Source organism: Sarcophilus harrisii, chromosome 6 (assembly GCF_902635505.1).
Source record: "Sarcophilus harrisii chromosome 6, mSarHar1.11, whole genome shotgun sequence".
Lineage (NCBI taxonomy): Eukaryota > Metazoa > Chordata > Mammalia > Dasyuromorphia > Dasyuridae > Sarcophilus > Sarcophilus harrisii.
Window position 1 is genome coordinate 251571415 of NC_045431.1, and position 19730 is coordinate 251591144.

General features: G+C 31.5%; 1 protein-coding gene across 1 annotated transcript; it reads left to right on the forward strand.

Annotated features, from left to right (window-relative positions):
• Nucleotides 1-12352: 12352 nt before the first annotated feature.
• Nucleotides 12353-13303, forward strand: LOC100917198 (olfactory receptor 10AG1-like). The gene has a single exon (XM_023506398.1). The coding sequence runs from the start codon at nucleotides 12353-12355 to the stop codon at nucleotides 13301-13303; it is 951 nt and encodes a 316-aa protein (XP_023362166.1).
• Nucleotides 13304-19730: the final 6427 nt, after the last annotated feature.

Consider the following 19730-nt stretch of genomic DNA (forward strand, 5'->3'; position numbering starts at 1 on the left):
AATTGGATAACATAACTGGTAAGTATCTGAGGCTAAATATGAACTTAGCAAAATGAGTCTTCCTATTTACAGGACTGGGAGTATATTCATTACACTACCTTAAAATATTCTATAGAGGCAATCTTTCTTCAGTGGACAATAGTTTAACTGTAGATTCATTACATTGTGTTTTCAGTTAAATTTCATCTTTCTTAATATCTTGTTCTCAAAGCTAGTTGGCCCATAGTGAAATATCTGAAAAGAAATCATACCTAAATGCTATCATTTCCTTAGAGGTCTGAAAAAGTACTGTTGAGAGAAAGCCTTAAATAGAAATTGTATTAAAGTCAAAATGGTGGAATTTCTATTATCATCTATTATATTGTGTACAAAAAAAGCATTATGTGGTAGAAGATACTTCTAATGATGCTATAATTGTACCATCATTATAGTTAATTCTAGTAACAATCAAATATCAAGCATTTATTAAGCTGCTAGTAGTTTTTAGGTACTGTGTTAGACATTGGGAATAACAAATATAGATGGTTTTGCCTCTCTCCTCAAAAGCAAAATATTTTTTGGAGAGACAATATATAAATATATGTTGACAAAATAAATAATTGTCATTTTAAAGGAAGGGATTAAAAGCAGCTAGAGTATTTAGGAAATACTCTATGGTAAAGGTTGCACTTGAGGTGGATAATAATGTAAATGAGGTAATCTTGTGGTAGGAAAAAGATGAAATTACTAAGAAAAAAAAGAAAATAATCTGTGCAGATCAATTCATTAATTGTCCAACAAATTGGCCTCTTCAGCTTTGTTCTGGACCTTGTACGCAGGGAGAGGCAATTTTTTATATTTTGAAAAAAAAATGACAAATAAAATCAATTAATTCAAATAAAAGAACATAAATAACATGATTTCTAATGGTACTTTTTAATCATTTCATATAAATCCAGTTTTTTCTAAAACCATCTTGATCATTTCCTATTACAAAATTGATCTCTACCAAAATCATATACTGGAACTTATTCAGTCATCTTTCAATTAATAAGCATTATCTCAATTTCCAATTCTTTCCTCCATAACAAGAAACTTTAGAATTTTTTGGTATATATAGTTCTTTCCCCCTTTTTTTTGATCTTTTTAGGGATGTATATCTTGTAATGATATTGCTAGGTCAAATGATATACGCAGTTTTATAACCTTGGAAAGAAATTTCCTTTTACCAAATGATTGGATCCAGTTCACATTCCACCAGTTGGGCATTAGTGTACTGATATTAATATTTTTAGATTTTTTTTAGATTGTGTTTGTATAATCATATTAAAAATATTTCCATATTATTCATGTTATAAAGCAGAATTAGAACAAAAGGAAAATATCACAAGAAAGAAAAAAAAAGTAAAAATGGCATGCTTGATTCTGCATTCAGACTTCATAGTTCTTTCTCTAGATGTTGACAGCATTTTCCTTCAGAAATTATTTTGGAATTGTCTTGGATTACGTATTTTTCAGAACTAACTTTCACAGATGATCATCACACACAGATACTTGTATAAAATTTTATCATTGCTCTGTCTCCTTCACTGGGCATCAATTGGTTTCTGGAATCAATTTGCTCATCTTTTCATATATCAAAATAATTTTTATTCATAAATCACAATTTGTTCAGTCATTTCCTAATTGATAGAGATTCTCCAATTTTCCCATGTTTTGCCACTAATAAAAGAGTTGCTATGTATATTTTTGTACATGTGGGTCCTTTCCCCCTTTTTATGATATCTTTGGGACACAGAGCTGCTAGTACTATTGCTGCATGAAAGTGCAATTGCTATGTGAAAGGGTATATACAGTTTTATAGCCCTTTGGACATAGCTCCAAATTGCTATCCAGAATGGATCAGTTCACAACTCCACCAACAATGTATTAGTATTCCAATTTTTCCTGTTTTCTCCTACATTGATCATATTTATTTTTGCCATGTTAAACAATTCAACATATATGAGGTGGTACCTCACAGATTTTTTATGATGCATATCTCTGCTCCATGGTGTTTTAGAGCAATTTTTTTTCATATTACTACAGATAGCTTTAATTTCTTCATCTGAAAATGGTTTGTTCATGTTCTTTAATAATTTATCAAGTGGGAAATGGCACATATTCTAACAGATTTGAACTCACTTCTATATATATTTGAGAAATAAAAGTGTTTTCCAGATTTCTGCTTTCCTTGTAACTTCTGCTTTCCTTAGTTGCATTGACTTTATTGTAAAACAATAATTCAATGTAATCAGTACAATATATTTTGCATTTCATAATTTTCTCTATTTCTTCTTTCATTAGAATTCCTCGTGTATTTGACTGGTCACTTACTACTTGCTTTTCTAATTTTTTTAAGATATCACTCTTAATGTTAAAATAATGCACCCATTTTGACCTTATCTTGGTATATTGTGTAGAATGTTGATCTATGTATACTTTTAGACTTTCTTTTTTATAGTTTTTTCAGCAGTTTTTTTCAAAAACTGAGTTCTTATCACAAAGGTTGGTGTCTTTGGGTTTATCAAAGAGTGGATTATTACAGTCATTTAATATTGTGTCTTATGTACCTAAGCTATTCTGATTTCCAATATATTTTTAGATCTGGTATGACTATGCCATTTTCCTTTGCATTTTTTTCTCTAATGACCTTGATATTCTTGACTTTTTGTTCCTCTAAATGAATTTTGTTATTGTTTTTCTAGCTTTATGATATAATTTTGGGGAACCTGGTAACACTGAATAATTAAATTAATTTAGGGAATTTAAATCATTTTTGTTAGGATTCTTACAAGGTGCTAAGCGGAATTGAGGAGATAGTGGTTAAATCTAGCATTGATTTAATCCTACAACAAATAATTGTTTCCTAGTGATATAATGATTGGTGTATACTCAGTGTGGAAGATATAAGGAGGAGCTGTCAGGGCCAGAAATGACAAGCACAGTACAAGCTTTCTGAGGCTGAGACATATTCATTCCATTGTCCATCTTTGTTGTGGCTGGAGGCTCAAGCACAAACCTTTGGATTTGGAGACATTCGGGGGAAGCTAGAGGCAGAAGCTGGCAAAGGCAAAGGACTAGAACAAGGAGCTCTCAGAACTAAGGAAAGAGATAGGCCTCTATTAAAGCTAACAGGGCCCCAGGAAAAGAAACAAGACTTTGAAGGAGACAATAAAGGATTTGACTTTAACTCCTGACTGCATTTGGAGTGATTACACTGAACTGAAATGAAGGCTGCCTCCAGAGACCCCAAGGAAACCCCAAGAGAAGATTACATTTTTTAGAGAAGAATATTACAATTTTTATTATGTTAGGTCACCCTACATATGAGCAATTAGTATTCTTTTTCCAATTATTCAGATATGAATGTATTTTTATGAAAACTGTTTTGTAACTCTACTACCACAGCTCCTGGGTTTGCATAGATGTTAATATTAATAATAGCAATTCTCAATAGTATTTCAAGGTAATTAAATTATTTAAAAATATTTAGGGTTAAGGTTTTGTCCTCAAAAAAATCCTGGAAGGAAGATCTTATTATTCTACATTTTACATATGAGGAAACTGTGGCAAGAAGCAGTTAAATGACTAACTCATGAAATCAAAGGGTGTTTAGGGTATCAATTTAAAATGTATAAAATGGACATTTATTCAAAATATAACAATCTAAACTTTTTTCTTTTAAATTTTACAGACAATGAAGTCAAGTCCATAACAAATGAAGAGAAATCTATTCCAAATTTGTAATTTCCAAATTTGGATTACAAAGGAAAAGATGCCAGAAGTAAATATTACATTTACAGTAGAATTTTTTCTTCATGGGCTTTCTGACCTTCCTAAACTTCAAGGGATTCTCTTTGTGATTTTCTTGGTAATTTACCTGAATATCTTGATAGGAAATGGCCTCATCTTAGTAATAACTAAAGTAGAACCAAGTCTCCAAACTCCCATGTATTTTTTCCTTGGAAATTTTTCCTTCTTGGAAATCTGTTTCACATCAGTCACTCTTCCCAGAATTCTAACAGACCTTTGGACACAGAAAAGGAATATTTCTTTTCTAGATTGTGCTGCCCAGGTTTTCTTCATTCTTACTCTGGGAATCACTGAATACTTTCTTCTGTCTGTGATGGCATATGATCGTTATGTGGCAATTTGTAAGCCACTCTATTATACTATCATCATGAATCATAAGGTGTGTGTTTGGCTGGTTATTGGATCCTGGATCATTGGGATCCCTAATCTTATGGGACTCACATATCAGATTTTTTCTCTGTCATTCTGTGGTTCAAACAAGCTCCAATCTCTCTTCTGTGATGTCCCACCATTATTGAAGCTGGCCTGTGGGGATATTTCTCTATTAGAGTACACTATTTATATTGATTCTGTAATATTTGGGATATCACCTTTTCTTTTCATACTTGGGTCATATGTCAAAATTATTTCCACCATTCTGAAATTGCCATCAGCTAAGGGGAGATTCAAAGCTTTTTTTACATGTTCTTCCCACCTCACAGTGGTCTTCTTATACTTTGGGTCTGCTTGTATTTCATATTTTATGCCAAAGTCAATTCGTTCATCAGCAATTGAAATTATGTTGCCTCTTTTTTACACCATTGTGACTCCAATGTTTAATCCCTTTATATATAGTCTGAGGAACAAAGATTTTATTCTGGCAATAAGAAAACTGTTACCTAAATTTCTTGGCTTAGTAGGTACTTAGGCAAACTTAACATTTCTGATTACTTATCTATAACCCCTACAGATCCCTGCCCCCATTCCTATGGAATATCGCTTCAGTTTTTTACCCCTAGAATCTTTCAAGTTATCACCACTCTATTTTTTTTTCAAAATTCCAGTCACATAATACTTAACTTTGTATTAATAAAATAATTTTTACTCTTGATGTTATCAAAGCCTAAACATTTTCTGCTCTATTATTCTAACAGTAATATAGTGTAGTATATTGAAAGTTGACCTTAAAATGTATAAAAGGCTGCCTCCTATCTACTGCCTATGTGACCCTGAGAAGTTCTCTTAAATTCTGATACTCTTAGAAAACCAAATCTATAATTTGTAAAATAATTAAATGTTTTCAACCCAATTTGTTGGATTGTGGTTGAAAGGGGATTCATCCTGAGGAGTTTTCTGTACCAAACTGTATAATTATGATTTTGCCACTGTCACATAGTAAGTTAAAATTTTGAGTTTGAGTGCAGTTTTTCCTGAATTGGTGATTCATTATTTAATGTAACTGCTTTTCATTCATCAGAGAATTCTACCATGATTATCTGTTTACATTTTTCTTTATTTCTATTTGTAAATATTTATAAGACATTAAAATCTATAGAAGTGTTTGTTTCTTCATGATATATGTAAAAATTGTAAAATATTTTTGTTATGAAATTTAATTGATAAAGTCCAATCTGTCGAAATAAAAGGAATGAATGACCAAAGCCAATGGCCTACCTTTAAAATTGTTGAAACTATTATTTTATTACTATTATTGTATCATTTTAATCATATTATTGTAAAATGCTAAGAAAATGGTGAATAATGAAAGGCAGAGGGAGGAAGAAGAAGAATCATAAGAAGGAGGAAGAGAAAATGAAAAAGAAGATGATGACCCATGAAAAGCAACTTCTGGGGGTGGAGCCAAGTTAGAAGACACACATTTCTCTCTGACCTTCTTTATAATCCTCACAATAATTTATGAAATTCAGCCTCTGAATTAGCTCTGGACCAGCAGAATCCACAAATATTGGAAGTGCTACAAATTATCAGCAGAAGGAACTTTCTTTAGAGGTGAATATTGCTTGTTAGAATTTGTGATAGAAAAATAAGAAAAAAAGTGAAATAATGACAGGTATAATGTGAAATGTGAAAGGAAAAATTGTCAGTATATCATGGAAAATAGTTTTACATTCAAATCACATGTAAATAAATGTAAAATACTTAGAAATTAAAATTTGGCAATATAAAAGGACTTAATAGTGAGGGAAAAAAGAATCATGAAAAGTGATGATGCACATAGAAAACATCGCATTTTTCAGAGGAAATGCGCAAAATTTTAAAATCAAATTTATGTAACAAAAGGGTTAATTATTAAACATGAAAGAATGTTATAAGGATCATTTTAATTCTACTAGAATTCAAAATGTGCTGAATTTGATAAGGACAACCAAAAAAATAAGTTATTCTTTATTTTACCTAATTAGGAAACTAATTTGGAAACAGTTATGGGCATTTAAGACAGATTTTTTTTTTTTCTTTTTTAGCATGTTTCAGTCTTCACTCAGATTCATTGCTTTTCTTTCTCAGAGTGGATGACATTTTTTCATCAGGCCTCCTTAGAATGTTCTTGGATCATTGTTTTCACCCAAAATAGTTGTCTTTAAAAGTTGGCCATAATTAATTGTTGTTGTTACTGTTTATTATATTTTCTCAGTTCTGCAAATATTATTTGAATTAGTTCAAATAAGTCTTTCCAGATTTTTTTCTGAAATAATCACATATTCATTTCTTATGGAAGAATAGTATTTAATCACAATCACATATCACAACTTGTTCGCCCATTCCACAATAAACATTTCCTCAATTTCCCGTTCTTTGACACCACAAAAAAATTGTGCCAAAATAATTGTTTGTTTGTTGTTATTGTTTTTGCTTTGGTATTTTGTTGTTGGATTAATTTTTTTATCACTTTGAGATACAGACCTGGTAGTGGTATTTCTGAATCAAAGGACAGGCACAATGTTCTCACTCTTTAGGCTTAACAAATCCACTAAAATGATTCAGTATTAGATAATTAAAATTAACAAATGAGGGGAAATGGAACAAATAAATTCCCATTTTACTTTTCTCTATCTTTAATCTTTTTGTCTTTTGTCTTGACATTCTATTCAATGTCATTTACTCTCAAAAGGGCCAAACAAAAGTCATGATTTGGAAGGTAATTGAAATAAATAGATTTTAAAATGTCAAAATTACCACTGGTGACTTTGAATTATAACAATAAATTCAATTCTGGAATACAGAAATAATTGACATGAGTTATTTCAGAACTACTATTAGTATCCTGAAATACTGTGAATAGTGTCTTTGACAATGCATTCAACCATTTAGATTCTTCATCCCCTTATATCTGGTCTGCTCCCAATATTTGACACTAGTTAACTTCATTCATAATTGAATAACATGAGGACTCTTGAAGTGACATAATTTATCTGCAATTTATTTATTTTTCTACTTAAGCAGGTTGTGCGAAGATCTATTTTGTATTAGTAACCATGGAGAGAACCCTCTCTCAGATCTCTACTATCCATGTATTTCTCTAGCACCTTCATTTTGCTTAAAAGGAACTTTGTAGTTAGGATGAGGAGAGTAAGGAAATGTTAAGGCAAAGCTAACCTGTACACTTGTGGATCGCAAACCTTATTTAGTCCAAACTAGCTTATCAGTAATGTTTCCATCAAGTTGATTTCTACCTAATGGTATGTTTTGGGTTTGTGTTGGTTTGTTACTTTCTTTCATTTATTTTCTGTTATTTTCTTCATTCAAGGAAAGTACGCATTTTGAATTTAGCGTTGTATTAATGAATGCTTTACTTTTAGTGCTTTTTAAAGTTCTAGGACAAAGGGTTTGGGACAAGGGATCAGGGAAGGAACAGGGGAATGGAAAGAGATACAAAGCTAAAGGATTGTGGGAACTATGACTGGACACAATACAAAGATTAAGTTTCATCATTAAAGTTTTGGGCTAATATTGACTCCCCTTTGTTTGAGAAAAGGAGATAAGGAACTAAGGGTTTTCTTGTTTTTTCTTTCTAAAAACCCATTGAAATTCTGCAAACAAATGAGCCAGCTTTAATTCTAAACATATGTAAGCAATGTTTGATAAAGGATATCATCCTAAATGCTAGTCATAAAATAGCAAATTAGATTATACATGAAAGTGCATGTTGTATGTGTGTGTGTGTGTTGAGAATGTTGGTTTAAAATGGCTGCCTTCTTGAAATATTTTCTGAAGAAGAGAGTTGGACAATAGCCTGATCCCTTATACCTGTTCCCATCTTGAGTCTTCCTTCACCATCTTTAGTCTTAACAATATGCTGTTCTGCAGCGTTACTACTGGGCTTATATCCCAAAGAGATTATAAAGAAGGGAAAGGGACCTGTATGTGCACGAATGTTTGTAGCAGCCCTTTTTGTAGTGGCTAGAAACTGGAAACTGAGTGGATGCCCATCAGTTGGAGAATGGCTGAATAAATTGTGGTATATGAATATTATGGAATATTACTGTTCTGTAAGAAATGACCAACAGGATGATTTCAGAAAGGCCTGGAGAGACTTACACGAACTGATGCTGAGTGAAATGAGCAGGACCAGGAGATCATTATATACTTCAACAACAATACTATATGATGACCAATTCTGATGGACCTAGCCATCCTCAGCAACGAGATCAACCAAATCATTTCCAATGGAGCAGTAATGAATTGAACCAGCTACGCCCAGAGAAAGAACTCTGGGAGATGACTAAAAACCATTACATTGAACTCCCAATCCCTATATTTCTTATTTCTGTATTCTTTCCCATCAAAATTCCTTTAGATTTTTCTTGAATCATTATATTACTAATAATATTTAACTTATTAATTGTTGATCTTTACATAATATTGTTGTGACTGTATACAATCTTTTGGTTCTGTTCACTTTTTTGCATCAGTTCATGTAAACCTTCTCTGGTTTTCCTGAAAGCATTTTCCTCATTTCTCATAGAAAATAATATTACATTACAATTATATGTCACAACTCTTTTAGTCATAATTCAATTAACAGACATTGCCTGATTCCCATATGAATAGTCCAGACTGTTATGAGGAAGTACAAAAAGAAATACATGATAAAATTGCTACCAGTTGGATGTCTTGGAATCTCATTTTGTGTCTTAATAAAACAAAATGTAACATGAATTCTATGATTCTGGTAGGAATTTCCTAGAAAACTTCCCTGATGATTTTTGAAGCCAAATTTCTGGTAAATTTTATATCCTGAAATGATTTTTAAGTACTTAGGAAGTACATTTACTGAGAAATATTTAAATATTATGATCCTTATTAATTTGAAAAAGTACTGTTGAAAGCAAAAAAGTGAAGAAATGGAGGCTGTGATATGTGACATTACTTCCCAACTAACATACACATACTGACAGACAGGACTATTCCTGTGACTCCCTGAGTGTAAGTCAATTTTTCTATCTAAAACCAAACTGCCTCATTAATTTATGTTGAGACTACTGGACTAACACTTGGAAGAAATTGCCTTTCATTAAAAAGTGAAAAGGGACCTGGAGGAGAAGCTGTCCCTAAAGAATGGGGTGAAAGAGTAGGGCTGTTTTATTTAAAGAAAAATGAAAGATTTGAACTCAAAGAAAGCAAAGAGTATAGTCAAAACAAGGTTGGTATCCATTCCATGGTTTAGTGGTAGTGGCAGTTATGTGCCCTTAATTAAAAGCTGCATCAGGAATGGAGCCTGCAGTCAGTTAACTGAGTTTTAATCTTGAATCTAACAGAATATGTGAGTCTTTGAAAAAGTCACAGGCACATGTTTTACACTGATAATATCTGTGTCATCTGTAATTTCTTCTACATTTGTGTCAGAAATAATTGCAGTAATAGTATCAAATTGCACTGAGTTTTTTATAAGCTAAATGGTAAAAGAAAGTTTCTAGTCTTAAAAATATCTTACTAATGCTAATGGCCATATGCTTCTAAATTTTCAATCCTCTCTATTATCTGATTGAGTTTTTAAAATGAGTGTGAATTATTATATAATCTTTCCTTTTTGTTAGCTGACTTTTTGTCTCAACTGTGAAATCCTATGAAGGGATCAAAAATCCATCAGTGAGAATGGAGTTATTTCCATAAAGTTATAACCATAACCAAAACTCATCCCCAGATTACAAAAAGACTCTCTTGTTCATTCAGCATGTACAGCTGTCATATTTTTATCATCATCAGATCAACTATCTCAAATAGGAAAAGCCTGGGAAAAGAACTAAGTCTCTCATTAAAACAAGGAATTATCCTTTTAATGTACCCATTACAATACAGTAGGTTATTTTTGATTCTCAAAAGTAATTTTGAAAGGCATAAATAATGAATAAAAGATATAAAGGGTAAGTAACATGCTAATCATTTGTAATGAGGAGAAAAAAATTACCAATGAAAAGATACATGAAGTGGATATGAAAGACCATGTATTTATTAGGGGAAAAGTTATATTTCATCACTTCTATTTACAAAAAGAGAATTTTGATGCTATTATATTTTTGTTCTTTCAGTCATTCAGCCTTATCTGACACTTTGTGACATGTTTTCTTGACAATGATAATGAAGTGTCTTTTCATTGCTTTCATTTTACAGATGAGAAAACTAAGGTAAGTGACTTGCCGAGGGTCACAAGAAGTAGGACTTGCTGTTTGTGAACAGCAGGAAAATCTAGATGATCTTTGTGTCTCAGATCTTGCAGGTAAATAGGTCATTTATTGATCCTTTTGCTTGTAAGCTCTGCCTAACTTGCCAGAGGACAGCATTAGGAATTTATGAAGCACATCCCATGAAGCATGTCATCTACCTTCTCTGTCAAATGGTCAGTACAGACTTCCCTTGTAGATATGTCTTGGTGAACTTATTTTATATACTTTCTTCTACGATCACAGATATCAATATCAAAAGAGTTCATGGTAGGTTTGATAGACTATTCCAGATAAAGTATTGAAGAAATCAGAGGTAGAATAATAATAGCTATAATAATACAAAGGAAAATAATACTAATAGTTAGTCAAAGCCATGGTGCTATTGATGAGTTGATGAAATGTAACTGCCTCCACTAGGCAGAAGTAAAGACCTAGGAAAAATAACTTTCACACTTGTGTCACAATTGTTTTTGTTTGTTTATTTGTTTGTCATTTTCTTATACTTAACTGTTTGTCTATTATAAATGAAGATTCAGTGAGTGAGAGCAAAATCTGGGAATAATCATGGCATAACACAACACCAATTTCACCACCAATAAAAATTCAGATAAAGAATTGTATGGATAGGTAGATGATAGCTTATCATTTAGTGAATAAGCAAAAGCAATATCTATGTTATCCTGTTTATTAATAAAAAATGATTGTGTTTCACGGTATCATCATCAAGATCATAATTTTTCATGGAAATTAAGGTGTGACTGTTCATTAAAATATAACTACTTATTAGTTTTATCTACCTTTCCTTTATTTATGCCACTGTGGATACTGTTTTACTTCATTTTCATTTCTTGGATTTTGTCCTTTTAGGAAAGATGAAATGTAGAACTTGGATAACTACGGCAAACTGCATGAACAAAATATTTTTACATTCATATGCCATAAGTTATTTAAACACTTTCCTGTTTTTTTTTCCTTAATGTCATGAATATTACTGCTCTGGCTATTTTCATTTTAAATAATTTAAAATATTCAATGTTTTATATAAAACAAAAAGTATCTATATCTTGTTTATACTGTTCACCTGTTTAAGACACAGTCCTTATATTGAGAGTTAGATAAGGAGTATAACAAATAGAACACAATCTTTAAAAATGGTCAAGGCATAGAATTCGTAGGAAGAAATGTAACAATTCTAACATCTACTGGAGTTTCTTCTTAAACAAGAAAAAGACATTTTTTTTTTTTTTGTCTTGACTAGATAGTAACCCTATCCTATTAAGGTATAAAAATACTCATTGAAATGGAGATATTATGTGCAGATAGTATTACTATTATAGTTTGTTTACTTTGTTTTATTTTGTTTATATTTTGTGTATTTTATTACATCCATAGTTTATTTTTGAGTCTGCATGTTTTATAATTTTAAAGTAATATAAAGTATTATAGTTTTAGCATGATGTAACCCTGTAAAGCAGTTAGCTTAACTGTAGAAAAGGAATTCAAAATGTGTGCAAATTAGAAAATCCCTGCATTATAGAAGAGGAAAAAACAACAATATAAAGTAGATTTTCAGCTCTAGATGCAACTTTAATGTACATAATTCTATATAGTTTAATTAAATGCGTCTACTTGTACGTCTTTGTGTCCATGTGGTGGAGATGTCAGGTGAAGGAGGAAAGAATACTTTCAGTAATTAAATTGTCTTTAGAATATAGAATAAATAAAAATAAATATCATATCTTCAAGGTAAGATAAACATCTCATCAAATTCTTTGATTTTATAGGCGAGGAAGTTGAACTCCAAGAAGGACACATAATTTGGATTTCTTCAATGCTTTTTTTTTTTTTTTCTATAGATGGAATCAACAGACAAAATTTGCCAAGCAAATCTTACTAATGTGGAAGACTTTATTTTCCTGGGATTATCAGCCCAACCAGACCTCCAAGGGTTCCTGTTCGGTATTTTCTTTGTCATATACATGAGTATCATAATAGGTAATGGCCTTATTATTTTAATAACCAAGTTTGATCCAGTTCTTCAAACCCCCATGTATTTTTTCCTTGGGAATTTTTCCTTCTTGGAAATATGCTATACATCAGTGACACTTCCCAGAATGTTGCAGGACTTATGGAGCCAGAACAAACATATTTCTCTACTGTCTTGTGCAATTCAAATGTGTTTCTTTCTAATTCTTGGAGTCACTGAGTGTTTGCTTCTGGCTGTGATGGCCTATGACCGCTATGTTGCTATTTGTAAACCCTTATACTATCCTCTCATCATGAATCATAAAACATGTGTCCAGCTTGTTGTGAGTGCTTGGCTCAGTGGAATGCCATTTCAGGTAGGACAGGTATACCATATATTTTCCTTGCCTTTCTGTGATTCCAACAAACTTGATCATGTTTTCTGTGATATCCCTCCATTGTTGAAGCTGGCCTGTGGGGATACTTCTTTAAATGAAATTTCAGTTTATGCTGATGCTTTTTTGTTTGGTATGATTCCTTTTCTTTGGATACTGAATTCCTATATCAGGATCATCACCACAATCCTAAAGCTTCCATCAGCCACGGGGAGATCCAAAGCATTTTCTACATGTTCATCCCACCTCATTGTTGTTGGCTTATTCTTTATGTCTGCTTCCATTTCATATTTTCATCCCAAATCTAATCAATCAATAGGAAAAGGAAAAATTCTCTCCCTTTTCTATACTATTGTGACGCCAATGTTCAATCCCATGATATATAGTCTAAGGAACAAGGATGTAATAATGGCAGTGAGAAAATTATTTTTTGATAAGTCATATTAGAAAACAATTAGCACAATTCTTATACTCTGTATGATACAATTTCACACATATCCAGGTTAGATGGGCCCTATAACCTTTTCTTTCTCAATATATACTTCAACATGGATCTCTTCTGGAACACTTCTGGCAATTAGTTATTATGCCACTACATAAAGTGTCTCCATGGAGTATTACCACATGGTTTCTTATATTTTGAATGGGACAAGTAAGAGGACAGTGCATATTTCTTGTTTCCATTGGCCACTTGCAGAAAATTTCTTGATCCCGAGAAACACTTAATCAATATCTATCACTTCCTAACAATTTTTTTTTCACTTTTTTTTGGTTCACCAATTCCTTTATTTTTCCTGTGCTCTATATTTGTTGTTGTTATTGATGAATGAAGAAGCATTTATTAATTGATTACTGTGTGCTTGTCCCTGACAAAATACAAAGAACTTACACCAAAAAGCAAAAAAACAAAACAAAACAAAATGAAAAAATCCAAACAAAGAGAGATTGACTCTTGGACTCAAAGAAGTTACAACAAAGGATATTAAAATAGTATAGCATATATTCAGGGACTATTCTGCCACACTAATCTTTTGCCATAATACTGGGTCCCCAGATAACAGATATTAAACCTCCTGCCTAGATTCTAGTGTTTTGCCTAAGACATCTTAGTTTGTGAATGTCTAATATCATTTTAATTTGTTTGTTTGTTTATTGGCTGAGCTAATTAGGATTAAGTGACTTGCCCAGGGTCACACAACCAGGAAGTATTAAGTTTCTGAGGTCAAATTTCAACTCATGTCTTTCTGACTTCAAGACTGGTGCTCTATCCACTTTTACACCTAGCTGCCCCAATGTCTAACTCATACGTCTAACCAATGTGCATTTCCTTTATTTTCTATTACATAACAAGTATATATATTCACTTGTATAATTCACTATAAAATTAATTTTTGTGGTAGTCAGTTGGGAGCTAGAGGAATATTCAAGTAGAAAAAAGTGATTGAATTGAGCTTTGAGGAAACCATGGATTCCCAGTATCAGAGAAGGAAAAAAGAATTCATGCCAGCTATTGGTAGAATCATCAGAAAAAAAAATCATTATAAATATACTGACATATTCCATAATTTTAAGATTTAATTCCTGATCCTCCATCTGAACATATTCTCAAATCTCTGTTTTTCTCAATAACAACTTTTTCACATAATTTTCTGCTTCATTAAGTTTAAGGTATGCCTCTATTTCACTTCACTTATTTATTGGCATAGTTTTATTTTTTAAAACATCTTCATTCATATTAATTCCATGACTTCTACCATGAGAAATTTTTAAAACTATATTCTCACCAATTTTCAGCCTTCCAGTATATTATATAGACTAGGTCAAAGACCCTGCACATTGCTTGACACACATGCCATTCAAAATTATTAAGTGAAAAAAATGGATAATGAAATTGAATCTGCTTTATTTGTGTTGAAATATATTAATGCTCTATTAGCACTTTGGGCTTGTAAGACAACTTTAAGTTTTATTAATTTAACAAAATATTCAAAACTCACAAAGTCCTTCTATATCTGTGAACTTTTTTTTTCACAAGACAATTTAAATTGGCATGGGAATTTTGTATAGGTGATAATATGGAAAAATAAAGGTTTGATTTAATATTTTCCTTTAATGAATAGGAAAACAGTCATATAATTTTAAAATTTTAATTTCTACTTTGATAAGAAGGAAATTTGAATTTCTTCCTTGGAAGGAAGGAAATTGAAATAATCATATGATTAATGCTCCAAATTAATAAGAATATGGAAATTATTTACTGATCCCACACCAAGTTTGTTATAACTCTCATCTCTTTAGGAAATAGGAAATGCAGATAGAGATTTGATTTGTCTTTCTAAATTTCATTTTGACCATTAATTGGTTTTCATGGCTCTTAGTTTTTCTTCTTTACATTTCTATACTTTGGTCTTGAAGGATTCTGAAAAGGAGGCCAGATACATAATATTTTGACTAAAATTCAAAATGAATTCTTTATTTTGCTTCCATATAACTACAAATCTATTCAAATCACTAAAATGTTTTCTTTTTCACTTAGTTCATATCATATTCTCTCTTCTCAAAGCTTCAATTTGATTTTTTTTTCAATTTTTAAAAATCTCTTTAGTAACTATATAAGTACCTGGCAAATACCAGATAAATAATACATGATTATTGAATTGATTTGTTAAAAATATAATTATTTTACAACTTAAAATTTCATTTATATGGGCTATGTGTTGATAAGAGAAAGAAAATCTGAGCTAGAAGGCCAACTCAAGATTTTTTTTTCTGTTCCCTGTTCAATCACAGACAACAAACTATGATATTTTATTTGGCTACTTATTGACTGACTATTTAATTGGCAGGTTTCTATTTTACTTAGCATTTTTCTTGGCTTTGTCATCACAAATTGAGTGAATGGGAAAGTAAGTATTTTTCGCATCTTTATGAAATCATCCTGCTGATCATTTCTTATAAAAAATAATACTCCTATTACTGTTCTGTAAGAAATGACCAACAGGATAATTTCAGAAAGGCCTGGAGAGACTTACACAAACTGATGCTGAGTGAAATGAGCAGGACCAGGAGATCATTATATACTTCAACAACAATACTATATGATGACCAGTCCTGATGGACCAGGCCATCCTCAGCAACGAGATCAACCAAATCATTTCTAATGGAGCAGTAATGAACTGAACTAGCTATGCCCAGAAAAAGAACTCTGGGAGATCACTAAAAACCATTACATTGAATTCCCAATCCCTATATTTATGCACACCTGCATTTTTGATTTTCTTCACAAGCTAATTGTACACTATTTCAGAGTCTGATTCTTTTTGTACAGCAAAATAACATTTTGGTCATGTATACTTATTGTGTATCTAATTTATATTTTAATATATTTAACATCTACTGGTCATCCTGCCATCTAGGGGAGGGGGGGGGGGGGGTAAGAGGTGAAAAATTGGAACAAGAGGTTTGGCAATTGTTAATGCTGTAAAGTTACCCATGTATATATCCTGTAAATAAAAGGCTATTAAATAAAAAAAATAAAAAATAATATTCCATTACATTTATATACCATAACTTATTAAGCCATTCCCCAATTGATAGACATCATATTTTCTCTATACCCTTCTGTGATTCTAGAAAGCTCAATCATATTTTTTTTGTGATATTTACCCAAGTAGCTTGTGGAGACACATCCATAGATGAATTTTCTGTCTATGCTGATGTTGTCTTTTTTGGCATGATTCCCTTCATATTAATATTCAATTTCTATATTAGAATCATCGGTACTATGTGAAATTGCCATTAGCAACAGGAAAGTCTCTATTTTTTTAGCTTTCTCTCACATAATTGTTGTCAGTTTATTCTTTTTAACTGCAATTATGACACATTTACAAAGACCACCACTCAGCAGTACCTAAGAGAATTCTTTATTTTGTATTCAACTAGAATTTCATTGGTTAATCCCATTATATGTGATATGAGGAATAAGGATGTCATTGTGGCATTACATGAACTGAGGATGAGTGAAGTGAACAGGACTAGGAAAACAATGCACATAGTAACTCATTTTTTTTGGCTGAAATTACCTTCAAAGTTACTAAATCAAACATTTTAAATCTGTTTTTTCTGTACTTGCAAATATTTTATTGAATTATTCATATTTTCTTTCTCTTCATATAATTCTGCTACAAGATAATATCCAGTTTAGGTTAAAAATTGATAAGTAATCTGAACTCTCTTTTCAGAAAATAAAGAGAAACAGTAGTCTATAGCATTTAATTACACAATGAAGAATCTCTCCAAAAGGGTAAAGTCTTATAAGTCAAGAAATCAAAACACCTAGTGAACCAAGCACAGTATACTAGCAAATGAATTTTTTTTTAATTTAAAAGTATCCACTTGGCCCCAAATGAAAAAAAAAAATAGGAACTTGTCATCTGACTCTTTAAGAGGAGGAAAATACTAAAGTTCAGAATGCTGAACATGTCATATTTTTATTGCATTGATAAATAAAAGTTTTCTTTTCTCTGATTACTCTCATTGTGTTTATGTCTTCTGTCTATTTCTCTCTCTTTGTTTCTCTCATGTCTCCATTTAAAACAGTTCATTCAAAGTAATGGCTCTCTGAAATGGGTACTGAGAAGGATGCCTAGAGAAATATAGGTAATAGGCCAACAATGATCAGTAAATTTGTTTGTTTTTAAAGGAGAGAATTTGAACAAAAATCACAATGGTTTCGTATCAGATAGAGAAGTGGTCCCTGGATACATAAAGAATTGGGTTCAAATATTGTCTCAGATATGACATAGCCAAATAGTTGTATGATACTGAGATGGTCATGGAACATTTTTGTTCCTTAGTTCCATAATGTATAAGATGACATTGTTAAATCTGCTTACTTTACAGTTACTCTTTATCCCTTGATCTAAAACCCCATGGTTCAACTGACTGATAAAGTAAAGCAAATTCTTCAGAAATGCATAGTGATCACAATATGCATTTCTATAATCCAGAAGATCAATTTATTTATTTAATTATTGATCAAAAAACCCTGAATTATATGTCATTTTGATGAGGACAGAGGAAGAAGGTATTGTGACTCAATGGAATTTCATTTTTTTGGGATTAAAATTAAATATAGCATATGACATTATTTACACAGAAACTATTATTGCCTTTCCTTATAATTAAATATTGGTTACACTGATATCCCCATAACCTTTTCCTTTACTTACTCTTTGTATCAAGATTAATGTGTTTATATTCCTTTGGAATTTAGAGCCAGAAGAAAACATAGGGCTAACCCAGTATATATTCCATGGATTCTTTATATTCACCCATTTCTAGTTTCAAAGAGATATAGACCAGGTTGAGAAAAGATTGATTTCTCTAATATAAAATTAATATTTTAGCTGGGATTTCAAATTTTCTTCTGAAATTTGGACAAATCATTTTACCATAACTTTCTTGTTTTGACTATCTTATAAATGCATTGAAAACTCCTATCGCAGAAAGAACTACATTTAATATAATATAGAAAAAGAGGCATGTGTTAAAAAGTATCATGGGTAGTTAAAAAATAAAAGATCATTTAATAACATTTGTACTTTTGAAAATAGCATGTCAAAAAGTTATCAAACTGTGCATACCCTTTGATCCAGCAGTGTTACTACTGGGCTTATATCCCAAAGAGATCATAAAGAAGGGAAAGGGACCTGTATGTGCACAAATGTTTGTGGCAGCCCTCTTTGTAGTGGCTAGAAACTGGAAACTGAGTGGATACCCATCAATTGAAGAATGGCTGAATAAGTGGTATATGAATATTATGGAATATTATTGTTCTGTATGAAATGACCAACAGGATAATTTCAGAAAGGCCTGGAAAGACTTAAATGAACTGATGCTGAGTGAAATGAGCAGGGCCAAGAGATCATTATATATTTCAACAACAATACTATATGATGACCAATTCTGATGGACCTGGCCATCCTCAGCAATGAGATGAACCAAATCATTTCCAACACAGCAGTAATGAACTGAACCAGTTATGCCCAGTGAAAGAACTCTGGGAGATGACTAAAAACCATTAGATTGAATTCCCAATCCCTGTATTTTTGCCCACCTGCATTTTGGATTTCCTTCACAGGCTAATTGTACAATATTTCAGAGTCTGATTCTTTTTGTACAGTAAAATAACGGTTTGGTCATGTATACTTATTGGGTATCTAATTTATATTTTAATATATTTAACATCTACTGGTCATCCTACCATCTGGGGGAGAGGGTTGGGGGAAACAGGGGAAAAATTGGAATAAGAGGTTTGGCGATCGTAAATGCTGTAAAGTTACCCATACATATAACCGGTAAATAAAAGGCTATTAAATTTAAAAAAAAAAAAAGAAAAGAAAAGAAAAAGAAAACTCAAACATTAAAAAGAAAAAAAAGAAAATAGCATGGATATAAAATTTTAGATATATCTTTATTTTACTCAAAACAATCCTATGAGATGGGGAATATAGGAACTACATTCAATATTTTATTATTAAAAAAAAAAAACAGTTACAGGGAGGTGTCTTGATTCACCAATCATGAAAGTGCTATTACTTGGCAAAGGCAAAAATGCAATCATGGTCCTATGACTTTAAACCTAGAGTTATTTTCATCATCCCATGCTGCCTCAATACCATGTGCTAAGTGCACTGGATTTAGAGTAAGAACTATGTAGTTAATTAAAAATTAACAAGTGACTTGGGGAGTAGAGTTGTTCCCAGAAAAGACTGTAGAGCAGGTCTCCATTCTATTTAAAGAATTCTGGCTACTTTAAGCTAAAAATATATTTTAATAAAAATGCTGATCCTATCACATGATCTAGTTATTA

Excerpts from the sequence above, each read along its gene's own strand:
- LOC100917198 (XM_023506398.1), top strand. The coding sequence starts at position 12,353 with ATGGAATCAACAGACAAAATTTGCCAAGCAAATCTTACTAATGTGGAA.